At 53.3% G+C, this 18,129-nt stretch overlaps 1 protein-coding gene across 12 annotated transcripts in view; it reads left to right on the top strand.

Moving 5' to 3' along the window:
- Tle3 (TLE family member 3, transcriptional corepressor) overlaps positions 1-13,790 on the top strand; it is a 47,982-nt gene extending 34,192 nt beyond the window's left edge. For 4 of the 12 annotated variants that reach the window (XM_028867249.2, XM_028867252.2, XM_028867237.2 and 1 more), the window contains exons 9-20: positions 2,056-2,175; positions 3,038-3,088; positions 3,533-3,685; positions 4,041-4,182; positions 4,723-4,922; positions 6,721-6,797; positions 7,660-7,909; positions 8,253-8,500; positions 9,312-9,459; positions 10,042-10,192; positions 10,901-10,977; positions 11,854-13,790. In XM_028867249.2, coding sequence (XP_028723082.1) covers positions 2,056-2,175; positions 3,038-3,088; positions 3,533-3,685; positions 4,041-4,182; positions 4,723-4,922; positions 6,721-6,797; positions 7,660-7,909; positions 8,253-8,500; positions 9,312-9,459; positions 10,042-10,192; positions 10,901-10,977; positions 11,854-11,961 — 1,725 coding nt within the window. In that variant the 3' untranslated portion in view covers positions 11,962-13,790. The remainder of the gene's footprint in view (positions 1-2,055; positions 2,176-3,037; positions 3,089-3,532; positions 3,686-4,040; positions 4,183-4,722; positions 4,923-6,720; positions 6,798-7,659; positions 7,910-8,252; positions 8,501-9,311; positions 9,460-10,041; positions 10,193-10,900; positions 10,978-11,853) is intronic. The other 8 variants (XM_028867283.2, XM_028867289.2, XM_028867246.2 and 5 more) reach the window with 3 other exon arrangements.
- The last annotated feature ends 4,339 nt before the right edge of the window (positions 13,791-18,129 follow it).

Raw genomic sequence — 18,129 nt, 5'->3', positions numbered from 1 at the left:
GGCTGCCTGCCAACCAGAGGCGGGCTGGATCGATGCCGCTAAATGCCTGACATGGCTCTCCGGTAGCGGCGAGGGTTTTCAGCCTGACTGCATGAGAAGAAAGAGTTCCCTGTTCTCGCACTAGGTCGCAAGGAGAAACACGAGCAGCCACCCGGTCCCCTCCCTCCTCTCCATCACCCGCCCTCGCAGGGGCAGCCAGCCTGAGGGGCTGGAAGCATTTCTGCTTAGCACGGGGTGGCCGCCACCATCGGAGGAAATGAAATGATGGTGATTTTTTTTTTTTCTCCTCTCCTTTCTGCCTGTGCTTGCAGCAACTAATTGAATTGCGGCGGTGTGCGCATCGCCGCCGCTCTGAGGCTGCGGGGAAGGTTGAGCGGCGGTTCCATTATAACCTCCATTTTTTTTCTTCAAGGCTTGATAACTCTGCCATTTTAATTTGCTTCAGGCAGAAACTTGGCAGGGAAGGGCTGCCCAGAAAGCCAGCTTAAGAAAGGAAATTAAGTTCTGCGGCTGGCTCCCTTCCGCCCCGCTCCCCAAACCCATCCACCTGCTGGTCACCCCGTTCCCTCCCAGTGAGCCCCGTCCCCGGGCCAGCATTGGCCTCTAGTAAAATGGGGGAAGGGGAAGTGAAGATCACCCCCACTTGCCTTCAGTGCCCTTCTTTGTGAGCAGATCTCGCTCTGTGTTCCCACGTGACTCCACCATGCATCTTTAGCCTGCCTCCATCTTCCCTAGACCGCCCTGGGGGGACAGAGAAGGTCTTATGCATCCCGTCACTCCTGACGTCGGTGTCAGTCTGAGCGTGGGGAGCCAGTCTATCCGTTACTTTGCTCATCACTTGATACAATGGCTGCATGAGGAAGGACTATTTATTTGGTTCACGGTTTTGAGAGGGTACGATCCATTATGGCTACAGGAACGGCTTGTGGCTGGGGCAGCAGAGGGGTGAGGTGACTGGTTACATCATGGCTTACAGTTAGGAAGAGTCTGAGGTAGATCAGAACTTGCCTAGAATCCTCTATGGCCTTGTGTCTGCCAGCCAGACTCTGTATCCAGAAGGTTCCAAGACCTCTCCAAACAGTGCCCTCAGCTGGGACCAAGTGTTCTTCTAACACATTAGCCCGTGGGGGCGTTTCACATCCGAGCCGTGGCGGGATGGTGCTGGAGGGATACACTGAGTTCTTAGAACGTATCCTGGAGGGGCTCCAGGCCCTCAAGGTCTGCAAACAGCCCTTGCCAGAGGCTCCCCCTCCATGGGCACAGCCTCAGGACACCCCATTTCCAGCCTTCCCTGCTGCACATCTGCCTCAGATTTTGTTATTTCTCAGGCCTTTCGTCCCTATGGATTCTCGTCCCTCCTCTGTAGCAGAGGAAGAACCGAGAACTCTCATTGCTCTGCCCAGCGTGAAGCACCTGGATGGTCCTAGGGCTGCCGTCTGCTGGAGACCATAGCTTGGTCTGCAACCACACAGGACCCCTGCTGTCTAACTTGGACACTTGTCCCCTCCCTGAGGGGGTCCTGTCTTTTCGAGGGAAAGAGTCCCGCAGGCTTTGTGTCTTCATGACTCTGGTTTCTCTGCAGTTTGCCAGAGAGAGGCTTGGCTGTGGAGGGGCAGGGCCTCCGAGTTGCTCTTTATACTTAGTGCTTTGTCGGCCGCCCCAGCGCCCTGCCGAACTTACAATGGAAGTTCTATGCCTGCCCCTGTCTGTGGCTCAGGTCTTAAAAGACTCCTCTTTCCTTTGAGTAAATTGAGTGACAGGTGCCCCTTGCCCTCATGGGACTTGGTGTCAGACCAGGAAACAGCCCACTCACTGCAGGGTTCACTATTGGATAAGCAGCACTTTGCTTCCTAAAAAAAAACGAAGATAGTTTGGGGAAGCTCCCAGGGACCCAAGGTGCCCTGGGAGTATCCTGGGTGGACCGGATCTGCAGACACAGGGTGTCTGCCCACTTCCTTCTTCTGGCCTCTGTCATCTGCTCTTGTTGAGTCAGAGAGGCTGTGTGCAATATTACATTCAGCATGGAGTTCTGACCCCGAGATCCTCTTCTTCCAGAACAATTCAGTGTCACCCTCAGAAAGCCTCCGGGCCAGCGAGAAGCACCGGGGATCCGCCGACTACAACATGGAAGCCAAGAAGCGGAAAGCAGAGGAGAAGGACAGCCTGAGCCGATACGTATGTAGGGGCTGGCAAGTGGCGGCATCGGAGAGGGCTGTGTGCTGGGCTGGGGCCCCCACTCTAGTAGTTGGATACTGAGTCTAGAGACCGGCAGTGGGATGGGGCCCAGGGGGAGGCTCATACATGTCCTGTGGTCAGGTGAGACATTGGGAGAGAAATGGACAGGGGAGTTGTCCCAGCCTTCATGGGCTCTGGGGAGAGCTGAAGGCTCATGTGCACAGTTTTCTGCTGCATCCACGCTCAGCGAGAGTTCCCTGGTGTCCCTGAGTTTGAGACTCACAGTCCTCCCGGTACACCCCAGGCATTCAGCCACTGTCATGTAACAACCAGCTCGCATGACCCTGACCTTTGAAGTTCCAGTGGGAGCATGACTATGTGTCCTCCATTGCCAGACTGGACAAGGGTGAGATGTGAGACTAGAGGGGCTTGGACCAAAGCCCTCTTTGGCCCTGCTGGCTGCCCTGTGGCTCTGGCCATGTTATACAGAGCTCAGCCGCACTGTGAAGTGAAGCCAGTCTCCTGCCCCGGAGGGATGGGGTGCAAAGATGAGACTTGCCTTCTGAATGCCGGCAGCCAGACTAGCAGCTGGGAAGGAGGGTCTGGCTTAGAAAGCTCAGGACTGAGATAATGAGGCTGCTTATTCCAGAGCCCCAGAGGCTGAGCTAGGAAGGACCCAGAAGGAAGGCCAGTTCCTGCTTGGGGTGCTGGTCCGAAAGGCAGAGGGTGCAGAAGTGGAGACAGCTTGGGCTCTGGGGGTTGGGGGTGGGGGTGGGGACGAGGTTTTAGGGTGAAGTTGCTTGAGCAGATCCGGAGTTGGTGTGGGCTCTGATTGGCCGCCTGGCTTCTCTTTGGCTCACAGGACAGTGACGGTGACAAGAGTGACGACCTGGTGGTGGATGTCTCCAACGAGGTAAGGGTAGGCCCCAGGTGTAGGGTGGGGTGCTTTGGGACAGATTCTCTGTGGGTAAGGTCTGTTCTTCCTGCCGTCTGAGCAGGGCAATGGGACCTCTGTTCTTGGAGCATCAGGGAAGCAGGAGGGCAGGGTGGGCCTTTGATGCGTGGCGGCCTGGTATGTGGGTGCTGGAAGGCCCAAGTAGCAGTGGTCTTCAGTTCCATCGTTTTCCAGGTGGCATTTACAACCTGGCCAGTTAGTGTTCTGGACTTGTATGTGACCTGTAGCGGGGTCACTCCTCCCGGGCTCCAGGCCCTTGTTCACCCCACCTGTGAGGTGAAGGGCTCAGGCTCTAGGTTGGTCAGAGCTCACTGCCTACCGCCCAAGTCCTCTGCCTTCCTGTTGCCAGGGCAGGGGACACCCGCTTGCACCTTCAGAACTCTGTAACACTTCTGTTCTCAGGACCCAGCGACGCCTCGGGTGAGCCCAGCACACTCCCCTCCTGAAAATGGGCTGGACAAAGCTCGTGGCCTGAAGAAGGACGCCCCCACCAGCCCGGCCTCGGTGGCTTCTTCCAGTAGCACACCGTCCTCCAAGACAAAAGACCTTGGTCATGTATGTGGGGGGGTGGGGAAGGGGGCAAATGGGAGGTGTGCAGAGGCCAGAGCTCGAGCTGTGCCGCTAGCTCGCTCGCAGGGTGGGAGCTGGGGTGTGGGAAGAAGTGGCCATTGGGACTGGCTGCATCTAAGTCATTAACCCACCCTGGCTGAGCCTCTCACTGCTGAATGTATCCGAGCCTTGGTCCCTGCCTCTTTAAGTTAGAACCTTCACCACCATCCCTGCCAAGTAAGGACTTCTGTTCAACCCATGCTTGGCTTCATGTGGGACCAGGGCGGGCTAGGCATTTTGCCCAGCCCTTGGGAGAAAGGAATCCTCACGTTGTCTCTTGGTCTCTCTCTTCCCTTCTCAGAATGACAAATCTTCCACACCTGGGCTCAAATCCAACACACCAACGCCAAGGAATGATGCCCCAACTCCAGGCACCAGCACGACCCCGGGGCTCCGGTCAATGCCGGGCAAACCTCCAGGCATGGACCCGATAGGTATAATGGGTAGGCACCATGGACCCGGGTCGATCTGGTTGGGGAAGGGAGGGTGGTCTTTGGCCAGGCTGGAACCAAACAGTTGGTCAGGAGCATAGGAGTGTGTTTAAGCTGGGGCTTCGAAGGTCTGCCTGGTGATTTACAACATCAGGTTTAAGGAAATAGAAGCGTGGACCTTGGACACCGCTCTAGCAGGGCTTATGAGGATCTTTGACACTGGTACATCAGAGTCTTCAAGGCTGCTCCTAGGCCAGGGGTGTGGAAGGAGTATCTGATAGGCTATTAGACTAGACCTGTGTCCACTTCTGTTAACGGTTTTGTGAGGCCCCGAGCAAGCCCTCTTCTCTGGGCCTCATGTGCTGCCCTCTGAGAAGAAGTGAGCCCACCCTTGGGCTCTCAAGTCAAGAATCCAGTTAGGTAGGTTCTTCGTAGGCTGCTAGAGAATGCAGGAGGGCTGTGGCCCAAGCTATGTCTAGCAGAAGGATGAGCCCGCTCTCGGGAATGCCCACTCCCCCACTGATGCCGGCCTCTTGGTTCACCTCCTCACAGCCTCGGCCCTGCGCACACCCATCTCCATCACCAGCTCCTACGCGGCACCCTTTGCCATGATGAGCCACCATGAGATGAATGGCTCCCTCACCAGCCCCAGCGCCTACGCCGGCCTACACAACATCCCTCCCCAGATGAGTGCCGCCGCCGCCGCTGCCGCTGCCGCCTATGGCCGATCGCCAATGGTGAGCTTTGGAGCTGTACGTAGACCTTTTGGCCCCTTTTGTGGGGGAGGGCACTGGGCAGGGAGTGGGAGCTGGCAGGGTTGGTGTGGTACTTGTCCCTGCATGCTGAAGGGACCCTTAGGCGTTTCCTTAGTTAGGGTTTTTATTGCTCTGATGAAACACCATGACATAAAGCAACTTGGGGAGGAAAGGGTTCATTTTGTCCTCAGTTCTATATCACAGTTCATCATTGAAAGCAGTGAGGGCAGGAACTCAAGCAGAGCAGGAGCTGATACAGTGGCCACAGAGGCTGCTGCTTACTGGCTTGCTCCCCGTGGCTTGCTCTGCCTGATTTCTTATAGAACCCCGAACCACCAGCCCAGGTACAGCACCGTCCACAATGGGCTGGGCCCTTCCCCATCAATCACTAATTAAGAAAAGGCCTTACAGCAGGATCTTATGGAGGCATTTTATCAATCGAGGTTCTCTTCTTTCGGGCGACTCTAACTTGTGTCAGGTTGACAGAAAACTAGCCAGCACAGGTGTGGACACCTGACCACCTGTTTCAGAAGGAGTTTCCGTATTAGGTGGCACTCCTGGGCCTCAGCCCACCTGCCTATTGGTTTCGGATAACTCAAGATAGCTCCGGAACTGCTCTTTCTAGTGTGAGGCCAGGGCTTGGACCCTGAAAGGGGATCAGAGTCCCGACAAGAGCTTAGTGACATCTGGCCAGGTAGCAGGGGTTTGGGAGGTGGGGCTGGTGGTGACAATTGCTGTGGGCAAACAGGATTAAGGCTGGCAGAGAGGACAGACAGTTTTCCTCTACTCTGCCTGTACCTGGGGTGGCCTGATGGAGTTGAAGACTAGCTGCGTTACAGTGTGATAGAGAGTGAATTCAGCAGAAAACTTTAGGTTCCTTAAGATAAGGTAGCTAATATGGAGTATTTCTTTTAAGTTGCCAAACACAAATGAACTAGAATTCATTGCACTGTGAATGTAATCTGTACTTGGTAATTGTTCTTACTGTGTACAGTCTTACTGTGTTAAAGTTAAAACCTTTCATTTTTTTGTTTAGACAAAAGAGGGGGAAATGTAGAATATTATTTCAAGGTGTGTTACTTTTGTTTATGCTCTAGAACGTTTGTTTAATGACGCAAAGATGTGTTTGATGAAATAAAATTCACCTGTGGTCAGGAGGCTGCGTCAGCAACTAGCTGACAGGAAGGTGGTAGGGAGGAGCCAGGTGGAGAAGGGTTTATAGGGGGCTGAGGTGGCTTTTTGGAGGACGCCAGCGAGGAGAGGAGGTGAGCTACTTGCTCTTGACCCCCGAAGAGCGGAATTCCACCTGAACCTTTGACTCTTGCGTTCTTTAGAGGGAGAGAGGGCTAGCTAAGTTCACTTTGTAGTTTCGCGAGAGTTGGAGCCCGAGGGAACAGATTCCCTTGCGGCCTCAGCCCTGCTGGTAGCAACAGAGAGTCACAGTTGCTGATTCAGACAGCTGTGGCTTCAAAGGCAGCCACCACTGAAATAAAGGACAAGAGTGGCCCTTCTCCACAGGCTCACAGCACGCTCAGGAAGCAGAGCAATGGGGCAGGGCCCACTCTGTCGGGCAGAGCAGAGAGGATACTGGTGAAGAGATGGGGTTTGGATGGCCGTCCTGTGTGTTACTGTCCCGGCAGGACACTCGGCCTCCTCTGACATGGGCCCCACTCAGCAGTGCTTTCCTCTGGTTCTGGGGAAGTCACAGGGTGCAGCAGGCCCGGATGATTGTGGCCACGGGGAACCTGGGGAATGTGTGGTGGCAAACAGACTCAGAGCCACTCTTTATTTACAGGTTGGTTTTGACCCTCACCCCCCGATGCGGGCCACAGGCTTGACCTCAAGTCTCGCCTCCATTCCTGGAGGGAAACCGTAAGTGCTTGGCTGGTCTTCTTGCATGCTTCATGGGGTAGACAAGGCTAATTCCTCCCTCCATCCCCTGAGCACAGGGTCTTGCTGGATGCAACACCTTAGGCAAGGTCATGACCCAAGGAAACCAAAAACTCTCTCTGCCAGGGCAACTGAGGGATGCTGAAGTCTGGATATTTGGCTCCAGGAGGTCAGAGTGCCTATAAGCAGAGTACATGGATCTCTGTGGGCCCTGGAGGACCCCTTCCTTGCCTCTAGTACCCCTGCTCTTCTGTAGAGCACACTACCCTTCTCTTTGCCCCGTGGGTTATTGGGAAATTGAAGGCTGAGCCATGCATACCACATAAAAACTTGCCCTGTACTTTAAGAAATCACGTGCCATCGTGGCCATTGAGAAGGCACCCACAGTAACATGGGCAGAACAAACTGGATCCCTGTGATTCATTGTTTGCCGTTAGAGGAACAGGAAGGTTTCATATCTCTCTCTCTCTCTCTCTCCTCCCCCTCCCTCCCCCCTCTCCCTCCCTCCCTCCTCCTACACACACACACACACACACACACACACACACACACACACACACACACAGAGAGAGAGAGAGAGAGGGAGGAGAGAGGGCATTCCATAACACCCATGGAGCTTCTACATTGATTTGGAGCAAGGATGTATAATTGGAATAAAATTCAAGGTTGAAATATTAAGTAGGTCCTCACCTGATGGAGCCATCCCAGTACCAAGGAGCTCCAGGATTTCAGGGATGTGGGAGGAGGAGCTTGGAATTGGGGCAGAAAATCATGGTGTGTCTATACAGTGACTTGGAAAGGGCCCCAGGGTGGATGGCAGGAGTGACCCACCTCCTTCTTGCAGGGCGTACTCCTTCCATGTGAGCGCCGATGGGCAGATGCAGCCTGTGCCCTTCCCCCATGATGCGCTGGCAGGCCCCGGAATTCCCAGGCATGCCCGGCAGATCAACACGCTCAGCCACGGGGAGGTGGTGTGTGCGGTGACCATCAGCAACCCCACCCGTCACGTCTACACAGGTGGTAAGGGCTGCGTGAAGATATGGGACATCAGCCAGCCTGGCAGCAAGAGTCCCATCTCCCAGCTGGACTGCCTGGTGAGAATCCAGGGCATCTTCTGTAGCATGTAGGGGCCAGAGGAGAGCAGGGCAGATCAGCTGTGGGGGAGGACTCCAGGTCTATGGCCAGGCTCAGCTCTGGGTAAGCTGGCTAACCACTCTGAGCCCTAGTTGGGGACATCTGCAAGGGGAGACGACAGCAGGACTCTTAGGCTCAAGACTTTGGAGAAAGGCATGAAACATTGAATTAGGTGTAGATTTGAGGATAGAGTCGTCTGTTGGAGTTTAGGCACCTCATACGGATGCTAAGTTACCTCATGGGGCTTTCTTGGTCCACGAGAAAGCAGGTGGGTAGCACTCAACCCTGTTCTTCTCCTTCCAGAACAGGGATAACTACATCCGCTCGTGCAAGCTTCTCCCTGATGGGCGCACGCTCATTGTGGGTGGCGAGGCCAGCACGCTCACCATCTGGGACCTGGCCTCGCCCACGCCCCGCATCAAGGCTGAGCTGACTTCCTCAGCTCCAGCCTGTTATGCCCTGGCCATCAGCCCTGATGCCAAAGTGTGTTTCTCCTGCTGCAGTGATGGGAACATTGCAGTGTGGGACCTGCACAACCAGACCCTGGTCAGGTGAGCCTCGCGAGGGGGAAGCTGGGGGTGTTTCTGCCCACCCAGCCCATGAACTGGCTCTCTTCGAGGCGTGAGGGGTGGTCGGGTGCAAAGGCAAAGGGCCGCTGGTGGAGGTCTCCTTGAGGAGCTTGGGGGAAAGGTATGCGGTGGGGGAGGCCGAACTTGGGGCAGCTTGAGTGGAGACAGCAGAGGGCGGGAGAAAGAACAGCGTGGCTTCGTGGTGAGGCCTGGCTGGGGCCGAGCTGCCGAGCTTTGTGTCTGCCTCCAAGACACCATGTGCAGCTCCCTTGGGTTCTGTGTGAGCTGGGGGTGGTGCCATGTCCCCCGCGTCACACCACCCTGTGCAGTGGTGACAGCGGTGTCTGCCCACAAGTCACGTCTCAGTGTGAGACACTCTGGGCGTGTTTGGGACTGTAGCCTTCTAGACTGTGTAGCCTGAAGAGGCTTGTTAGATAGAGACTCTGCAGGCGGGGCCTGCTACCCTAAACATCGAACAGAATTGTTTAGGATCTTCTCTCCATTACCCTCACTAGAACAGAGGGGGCTCCCCGGGGGCCCACCTGGATACACACGAAATCAAGGGGTTACCCCTTTTTTCAGGGAACCTGCCCTTGGTAGCACCCCTGAGTGGAGTGGGAGGGGCCTGGTCTCTGGTGCTGCTTCATGCCGTCTAAGGGTCCGAGGCATGTGATGCAGCCCTTTGGGCCCCAGCTCCCCTCTAGCTTGGCTGCAGGGCTGGCCTCCTCCCTGGGGTGATTAGTAGTCAGGGCCTTCCTGGGGCTCACCTTTCTTCCTTGCTTGGCCTTCACAGGCAGTTCCAGGGCCACACAGATGGGGCCAGCTGTATAGACATCTCTCATGACGGCACTAAGCTATGGACCGGGGGCCTGGACAACACCGTGCGCTCCTGGGACCTGCGTGAGGGACGTCAGCTGCAGCAACACGATTTCACCTCCCAGGTCTGTAACCCAAGTGCTCTGCTCCCTCCCCTCTCAGGCCCCAGCACCTGCCCACCACACAGGGTCGTGACTGCCAAGGGACCAGCCTGAGCTGCCTGGGAAGGTTTCTTGGAAGAAGCAGTCGTAGGGTAGGGTGGGTGTGGCCTTGGAGAGGGACACACTTGACTCATCCTACTTTCCCACAGCTTGCTCCCTGTGTTCCTTGGTTTGCTCATAGCTCCCTCCACCTCTGGTGTGAGCGCCCGACTCAAGGCTCCTAAAAACCTTGACCATGATCATGGGTGTTTCTGGCTTTTAGACTTGCTTCATTATTTTAGCATTCAGTACCTTAATGTGAAGTGTGGGTAGTTACTGATTTCTTAAGGAATGAGCACAGCTTGCAAAGTCAACGAAGAACAGCCCCCTCCTGCTCTACCCTCAGAGCCAGCTTCCTCGGTGGGGGGTACAAATGACCCCCTCCTCCTGGAGGAGGCAACAGGCAGCTGGTTGTTGGGCTTGGTTTGTGAGTGGTGGGGGTGGAGTGAGAAGGGAGCTGTCCCAGCCCTGGGGGCAGAGGGGACACCGAACTGTCTCTCCCGGCAGATCTTCTCCCTGGGCTACTGCCCCACTGGGGAGTGGCTGGCTGTGGGCATGGAGAGCAGCAATGTGGAGGTCCTGCACCATACCAAGCCCGACAAGTACCAGCTGCACCTGCATGAGAGCTGCGTGCTGTCCCTCAAGTTTGCCTACTGTGGTAAGCCCTGGGCCCCCAGCCTGGTTTGATAAAGGCTGAGCAAAGAGTGGGGTCCACAGTCTTTTGAGTAAGCTGAGCCCATGCTCCTCCAATGCCCTGGAGGGGAAAAGTATCTTCCTTGTCCCTTGGACACAGATGTCACCCTGGTGCCCTGAACTCTCAGGACAGTAGGCCAGAGCCCTTTCATGTTGACCTGGATCTTCTCTGAAGGTTATAGCTACAGTTTCTGTGCAGCTGTAGACACATGGTGCCGACTCTTAGTCCCAGAGAAACTGGCTGGGAAGAGCGTATGGCTTGGGGGGGGATGTTAGGAGCCACAGCCAGGAGCCCACCTGCAGGGGAGTCCTCTCTGACTGTTGGTTCTCCATACTGTTGAGTTTTGCTGATTCTGGTGCTCTTCATCACCTTCTAGTCATAGACTGGGGAAGGACCAGCTGACCTGCGTGGGGATCTTTTGGGGAGAAGCACTCAACGCAGTTAACTGAATCTTACTTTCTTGTCCTGGCTCCCCCTGGGCAGCAGAGAAAGGCATCCTTTAAGTAGCTGAGTCTCGCCTGTCACTGCTTTACTGGAGTGGGGAACAGCAAACACTAACCCGGGTTCAGCATGACTGAGGGCCTTTCCCTGATCGGCAGACACATCTGGGGTGGGTCCTGCTGTGCACAGCAGCCAGCCGCAGCCTGAGGGTCCCTTTGCCTCCGCTTGCAGGCAAGTGGTTTGTGAGCACTGGGAAAGACAACCTTCTCAACGCCTGGAGGACGCCTTATGGAGCCAGCATCTTCCAGGTACCCCCTTCTGATCCTCTCCACTCCTTCTGAGTCGGGATGTGGCCACAGAGATATGGGGGGGGGCAGGCAGCAGGAGGCAGGAGAGGACGACTCTGGAGCCAGGAGCAGACCTGGCTCATCCCTGCCTAGCCCCTGCTAGATGGGGGACCCCAGGGGGGAGGATGTGGGGACGAGAGTGAGACACACCCTCTGTTGTGGTCCCCGAGGGTAAGAGCATCAATGAAGGGGCGCAGTCACGTGGTACCTGCAGAGTGAAATAAAATGAGCATGGCTGGGCCCATGGAATAGCCATATCATCCAATGAAACCCGTTCAGGTTGGGATGGCTACCCCGAACCATCAGCGTGGAGCGGCACTAGCATGGGCAAGCATTTTCACAGGTTTTAAGGATCTAGAGCCCACTCCATCTCTCTCTCTCTCTCACACACACACACACAGCCCTCCACAGTGTAACTCATAATCGCTCACTCTCAGGTTTTTCTTGCTCTTAAACACACACGATCACAGCAAACCACTTCAATGCCTGCCCCATGTGCCACACATGTCCCTTGGAAGGTTTCTCGTTTGGTTGGTACCAGTCTTCCTGGTCCAGCTGAGTGTCTGTCTCTGGAACGCTGCTGCTGTGGCTCCGAAATGCTCCTTCTCATCGGTAAGCTTAGCAGAGATGCGCAGACACCGCAGTGTCCTGTTTGCATCCTCCAGCCTTCTGCCAGCCTTGAGCCTCTCCTTAGCAGTAGGGCTCCAGCCGGAGCTGGAGCGTGGGAAGTGATTTCGTTCAGAGCCCTGGAGTGCCAGGGAGTACCCGGAGTGAATTCCTGTCTGTTTTCTCCCCACACTAAATGTCTTCCTATTTCTCCATGTCTTCCTTCTCCAGTCTAAAGAATCCTCATCTGTCTTGAGCTGTGACATTTCAGCGGATGACAAATATATTGTAACAGGCTCTGGTGACAAGAAGGCCACAGTTTACGAGGTCATCTACTGAACAAGGACTCTAACAGGCCTGTCAAACTCTGGGAGACACCCACGCAGCCCTGACAGGGAGACGCTGGCCAGGCCCCCCGAGGATGGCAGAGGAATGGGGGAGCAGCATTGTGGGGCTGCCCTCCAGAAGGCGGAGAGGACGCACGCCCCTTCATGGATTGATGTGTCTGACAGACTTGACGGGCTTTCTCTCCTCCCCCTTACCCGTGCTGGCAGATACTTCAAATAGATTTATCTGGAGGCTTCTGCTTCCGTTCCCCCCACCCACCCACCCACACACACATGCAGACGCCCTTAGGACTCTGTCTCTCCTCCCCTTTCTGACCTGTCCCCTCCCTACTCTGGGGTGGGGGATGCTGGAGTAGACCGTATTGTTGTTCCGGGGAGGGGTGCCTCGTTCTGATGGTGCAGTGCACGAGGTTTATGAACAATGTAAATAAGAGACTGTGGTTGCTGACCGGCCGGCCAGTGAGGGAGGAGGAGGCCCTTCCCACCGAAGCTCGTCGTGTATTTTGCCTGCTGTATTTGTAATCCACTCATGGTGGTGGCTTTTCTTCCTTTCTTTCTTTTTTATTTTATTTTATTTTTTAACAGATGTTCCTGTGGGGAAGGTAGGCAGGAAGAGAAAGTGGGGGCGCGGAATGAGAAGCTTCCTGGGGGTGGGCGAATCAGCCTGGCCCACTGGGAATGAAGTATACCTCCACACGGGTTGTAGCACCAGTCAGGGCATGTACAGATGGAGTGATAGGCAGGTGGACAGACAAACGGATGGGCGGGCAGGACTGGTGGGATGGGCCAGCCTGGGCTCTCATCCACAGGAACAGCGAGGATTTCCTGTGGATTCCTCTGCTCTGTCTGCCTCTCACCTTGCCCTCACATCCGTCCCTCTGCCCCGCTGAGCCCCATCTTCCTCCTTGGTGCACACTCGATCATTGTGAAGAGGAGTGGAAGGTCAAGGGAAGGCCCTCTCTGACTCCTCCAGCGCAGCCTAGAAAGGATTCCTTATCGGGGGGTGGGGGGCCCAGCGACTCAGCTCAGGGAGCAACCAGAGAAAAACAGCAACTGGTGTGGGTGCTTTTTTTTTTTTTTTTTAATTTGAATAAAAAGAATTAGAAGTGATATCCTTTCATAAGATGCCTTCTCCCCTTTCCTGCTTTTCAGCCCTTTCTACTCCCTGCGGGGTGAAACGGTAACCCCGCCAGGGTTGTGAGTCTGAGGAGAGGGCTTCTCTTCCCACTCCTGGGTGGGGCTGGGGCTGGGGCCACAGCCTGGCGCACTGTGGTCACTCGCAGCTGTCATAGGCTGGGACAGATGGACCGTGGTCTGCAGGTATCGCCCTTGGGTACCGATGTTTGTGCTATTAGGTTTGTTCGGTTTCGTTTTTTTTTTGGTCTTTTGTTTTATTAAAGAAAAGCTAAAGACCGTGTGAGCCCTGCTGGTGGGCTCTCCATGGATGTAGCATATGGAAGAGAGTTTTTATATTGCATTTTTATGGATTATTTTATAATGTGGGACTCAGTGTAGGAAGAAAGGAGAGCGTCTGTGAATCCTGCCCATCTCCAGTGCTCTGGCTGAGCGGCTGCCCCCAACAGGATGGATGTTGGGACGTGGAAAGGCCATGGCACCCTGCACCTTCCTGAGAGGTGTGTCATGCCTGTCTGGAGTCTGTCCGTCTGTCTCTGGGTTTCAGATGGTCACTGGCCACCATTTGTTAAGGCTCTAGCCAGAAGGGAGGGTGAGGGTAGAAGAGTTATTCCTGAAGAAAAAAGAAAATGGAAAAGTCATTGTAATGAGCTGTTTTTATATTTTTAAAAGTTACTATTTAAAAAGGTTGGTTTGATTGTTGTGTTTTAATTACCTTTTCCTTCCAGTGTGTCAGTCATGCCTGGGAAAGCGGGGGCCGTGGTTGGTCCAATTACATTCTGGAACCTGGGGAGCATCTCATCACGCAGCCCTATACCCATGTTGCCTCAAAGCCATGTGTCCTTCCTTCCACCCCCTAAAAAGACTGTTGAGCTTCCCATAATATGGAAGCTACATCACTGTCTCAGTCTAAGCACCAGGCAGAAGTAGACTGGGAACCCCTGGCAGAGACGGGTCTCAAGGGGCAGACAGGCCATGGAGTGGCAGCAACCTCGTGTATGGCTGTCTACAGGAAGCCTTTGGGACAAAATCATTAAGAAATTTCAAGTGAAATATAAGAGTGCCGTGACCTTCAGGATCCTGAAAATCTGCAGGGTTTTTTTTCAAGCTTCATTAATGTAGATGTGACAGGAGACGTTGAGTCTCTGGATCACAAATGTGCTTTTAAATGTTGAGCAAGGCAGACAGGGCAAAGCCAGGTGAGTGATCCCGGGAAGGCTGGGAAGGCAGAGGATATTGAAAATTAATTCTCTGGCCTTCCGTACACCCATTACTGAAATAAGCCTCTTGCAGGACCCAGGATTTTAATGGTTCTCTGCTTGTTACTGTGTCAGAGTCACTGTGAATCACACCAACAATCGCCTGCTGTCCCTGCAAGAAGAGTCCTAAACAATTAAGGGAGGGTGTCAGAAGGAAGCAGTCTGTGTGTAGACAGAACAGCTGTCCACTTGGGTCATTTTGCTAGACAGGGGCCTGGCTGCAGGGAGGAGGAGCCCAGTCTGAGGCTGTAGGCTATGACAGCTCCGTCCTCCCCAGCAGACCCTCTAGACACCCTTTTCTCCACTCAGGGTCTAGCTAGGAGCCAGTGGCTGCTTCTGTCTAGCTGGTTGGAGTTGGGGCTTGTGGGCCATGGGGCTGGGGAGGGCACACACAGGCCCCACTAAGTGACAAATGTATCTTGCAAGGACAGAAGGCCACTGTTAACTCCTATTCCTGAAAGATGTGGTCAAAAGGCTCCAGGGAGAGAAGCCGGATTCAGTCCCTGGCCCAGAATCCTGCAGGCAGCAAAGTGTCTGTCACTCACCAGCCCCAGGCGAGCTCGCCAAGCCTGGCCCTGGACTTCAGTGCTCAGCAGCTTCCTGGGGTCTCTCCTCCCCCACCCCCTGCCCAGTACATGGGCTTTAGAAATCAGTGTTTTCATGAGTGCTTGATTCCAGTGCAGCAAGAGTTACCAGATGTTCCTCTTGATGTGTCCAAAGTAAACAATCCTGTATCACCTTCAACCTCTCCCCCTCAAGAGGATGGAGGCTAACAAGGGGCCTTGGTACCACCATTTTCCTAGGCTTTTTAATAAGTCACTCCCTATTAGTTTGCTCTGGTGAAGAGGAAAAAACAAAACAAAACAAACCCCTAGGCTCTTGGTATTCAGCTGTTGCGGGTTTCCTGTGACTTGTTACCTGTGGATCTCTACAGCTAAGTCTAGCTGCCCAGGTCAGACCTCAGCATCCAGCAGCTTGGACTAGCTTTTCAAGTCCAGAGCCTGAGTAGTGGTAAAAAATGATGCCTGGAGTTCTTCCTCTGTTCAAAGCAAGACCTTTTCAGTGGGAGGAGAGCCAGGTCATCGGTGATGGCCCTGACTAGATCACTCTTCCCAGCTGCTCAGCAGAAAGTCCCCACTTTTGCCTTCTAGATACCTCCATCTAGATAGAGGATTAACTGTAGATGATTAACTTAAGGGCTCACAGTGTGGGGTTCAGGGACCTGGATGTTAGGACTTAAAGGGGTGCTTTATAAGGCTGTTGGGTGTTATGAAATGGCCACTGACTGTCCCAAAATAATGGGAATATAGTTTTTACTTTTTAAGAACAGGGGATTGGGAAAATAACATTTGAATCATAAACTAGAGCAGACAAACATTAAACTTCGAATGATTATTTGACACTTATTTTGGTACTAATAAATATTCTACACTCAAAAAACAAAAACCAGAAAAAGGCCCGGGTGTGGTGGCACATGCCTTTAATCCCAGAACTTAGAAAGCAGAGGCAAGTGGATGTCTAAGTTCAAGACCAGCCAGGTCTACAGAGTGAGCATACTCTCTATACTCAGAAGCATTTAAAAAAACTATTACACCAGCTGGCATAATGCCTCATTCCTTGAGTCGCAGTACTTAGGAAGCTGAGGCAAGATGATTGCTGTGAATATGAAGCTAGCCTGGGCTACAGAGTAAGACCTTGTTTCACCTCTCACCCCACTGCACCCCAGCCACCAACTCTGAACAAAAATTACAAAATGACCTTTAGTGTCTGGAGGGATATCTAATTGAGTCATTTGATTCCACCCCCCCACCCACCCCATCTCCCCCACACATACATACACACAGGGCATTTAAGCCCAAACCATTTCAAACTATCATCTGTGGCACTCTCAGGAAGGGAGGAGGGAGCTGCCCACTGGGCAGGACTCAACAGCTTGTTAGAAGGATTCTGACAGGGAGAGAGGCTTCCTGGGCCTTCTCCAGTGTTACTGGTGAAAGATATCTCCTGGAGAGCAGATGGCCCAGAGCAGTCATGGAAGTATTCTAGGACTCACCTGCCCGTCCTGCTCATCCATCAACCAGCCTTCTGTTACCTACTGTCTCATCTGCTCTTTTACCCACTCATCTGTCTGGCGTTCATCTATGCCATCCATCCATCCAATGGGCACTTATGTGATAGAATCTCAGATGCTGCCGGGCCTGGTTCTAGTTGCTAAGATACAAGGATCAATAAGACGATACCTTCACAGAGCTCTCAGCCATTGAGATAGTAACAAAGTCAGTTACTATGCTGTGTGATGGCGTGGCAGAGGCTTTAACCTGGGCAAGAGTCTCAGCACCAAGGGGCCCCAGGAGGAGCAAGAGTTAAGCATACCTGAAGGATGTAGGTGGCATGCCAGAGGGAGGTAGGGATGGATGTTACAGAGAGAAGGAACAACATGTTCTGAGATCGAGGGAAGAAGCGTGATCCCAACACCATGCCCAACCCAACCTCGTCTAGTTCTTACTCCACCTTCCTCCTCCCCGCTCCAGCCCAGCTTTCTCAAGCTCCAGTTCTTGCTGCCCCTTCCCTGTTGGTATTCTCCAGCCCAGAGTCAGGCTATTAGTATAGGCTGAGAAGACTGGTGAGGAGTTCTGGGCAAAGAAGGTCCCACTGAGCCCAGGGATGGAGGTGAATAGGGAGAAGGAGGAGCAGGGCTACTGCTCAGGAACAGAAGGGTCAGTGCCCATGCTGGACTCTAGACCACTGGACTCTCAGTGTGCCTGACATTAAAAGACCCTGAGATATGCTCACTGATGACAAGGGCATCCTGGCCGTTGTCTGGGCAGCATGCCATTCTAAGCTGGCCACTGCACTCACCATCACTTCTGCACCCTATCATTCCCCTGCTTACTTAACTTGCACTAATGAATCTACCATTCCTGATGCCTGACCCACTGGCCAGACTGAACTGAGAGCTTAACCACATCCCGGCACTTACAAGTGTTAGTTAAGTGGATGAGAGAGTGTGATCAAGGCACAGCTAATATTCTACAGTGCTTTATGTTTTTTGGTCAGAGCTTCATAAATAGCTCCTTTGCATGTCTGTAACTGTCCCACAAGATCCTTGCCTGTGTCCCACCAATCCCAATAAGGGAACGTTATGAACACGTTCCTTTTGTTCACATCACACTGATGTAGAGTTTCTATGACATCGATATTGGTCAGGAAGCTGGCTGGCTGAATAGATGGATAGACAGACAGGTGGCTAAATGGTTGGACAGGCAGATAGATGTACTGATGGATATGTGAATGGGTAGATGATAGATCTATAGATAGATAGATAGATAGATAGATAGATAGATAGATAGATAGATAGATGATAGATGATAGAAGGAAGTAGAAAGGATGTATGGGTGAATAAAGGATAGATGGATAGATGGATGTGTGAATGGAGGGAAAGTTATAGATGGGTGTATGGATGAAAAGATGGATAGATATAGATAAATGTGAATGGAGGGATGGATAGGTATAGATGATGAATGATACATGGATGGTTGGATCATAAATGGATGAATTAATCGATTGGGAATTTGGACATGTGAATGTATGGTAGATTGGCTGACTCATGAAGGCATGCTTAGAGTCTCAGAACTGATCCCTTACAGGGAGGAGATTAGAAATCTTAGGGTGATGAGGATGGGGAAAAAAGCCTAGAGACAAAAAGAAGTCTGCTCCTCTGGCCGCTCAGACTCTTCCAATGTTAGGACCTCCACTCCATGCCCTCC

Source organism: Peromyscus leucopus, chromosome 7 (genome assembly GCF_004664715.2).
Source record: "Peromyscus leucopus breed LL Stock chromosome 7, UCI_PerLeu_2.1, whole genome shotgun sequence".
Taxonomy (NCBI): Eukaryota; Metazoa; Chordata; class Mammalia; order Rodentia; family Cricetidae; genus Peromyscus; species Peromyscus leucopus.
Note: the sequence above shows the minus strand (reverse complement) of the source record. Positions and strands in the feature narration are given on the sequence as shown.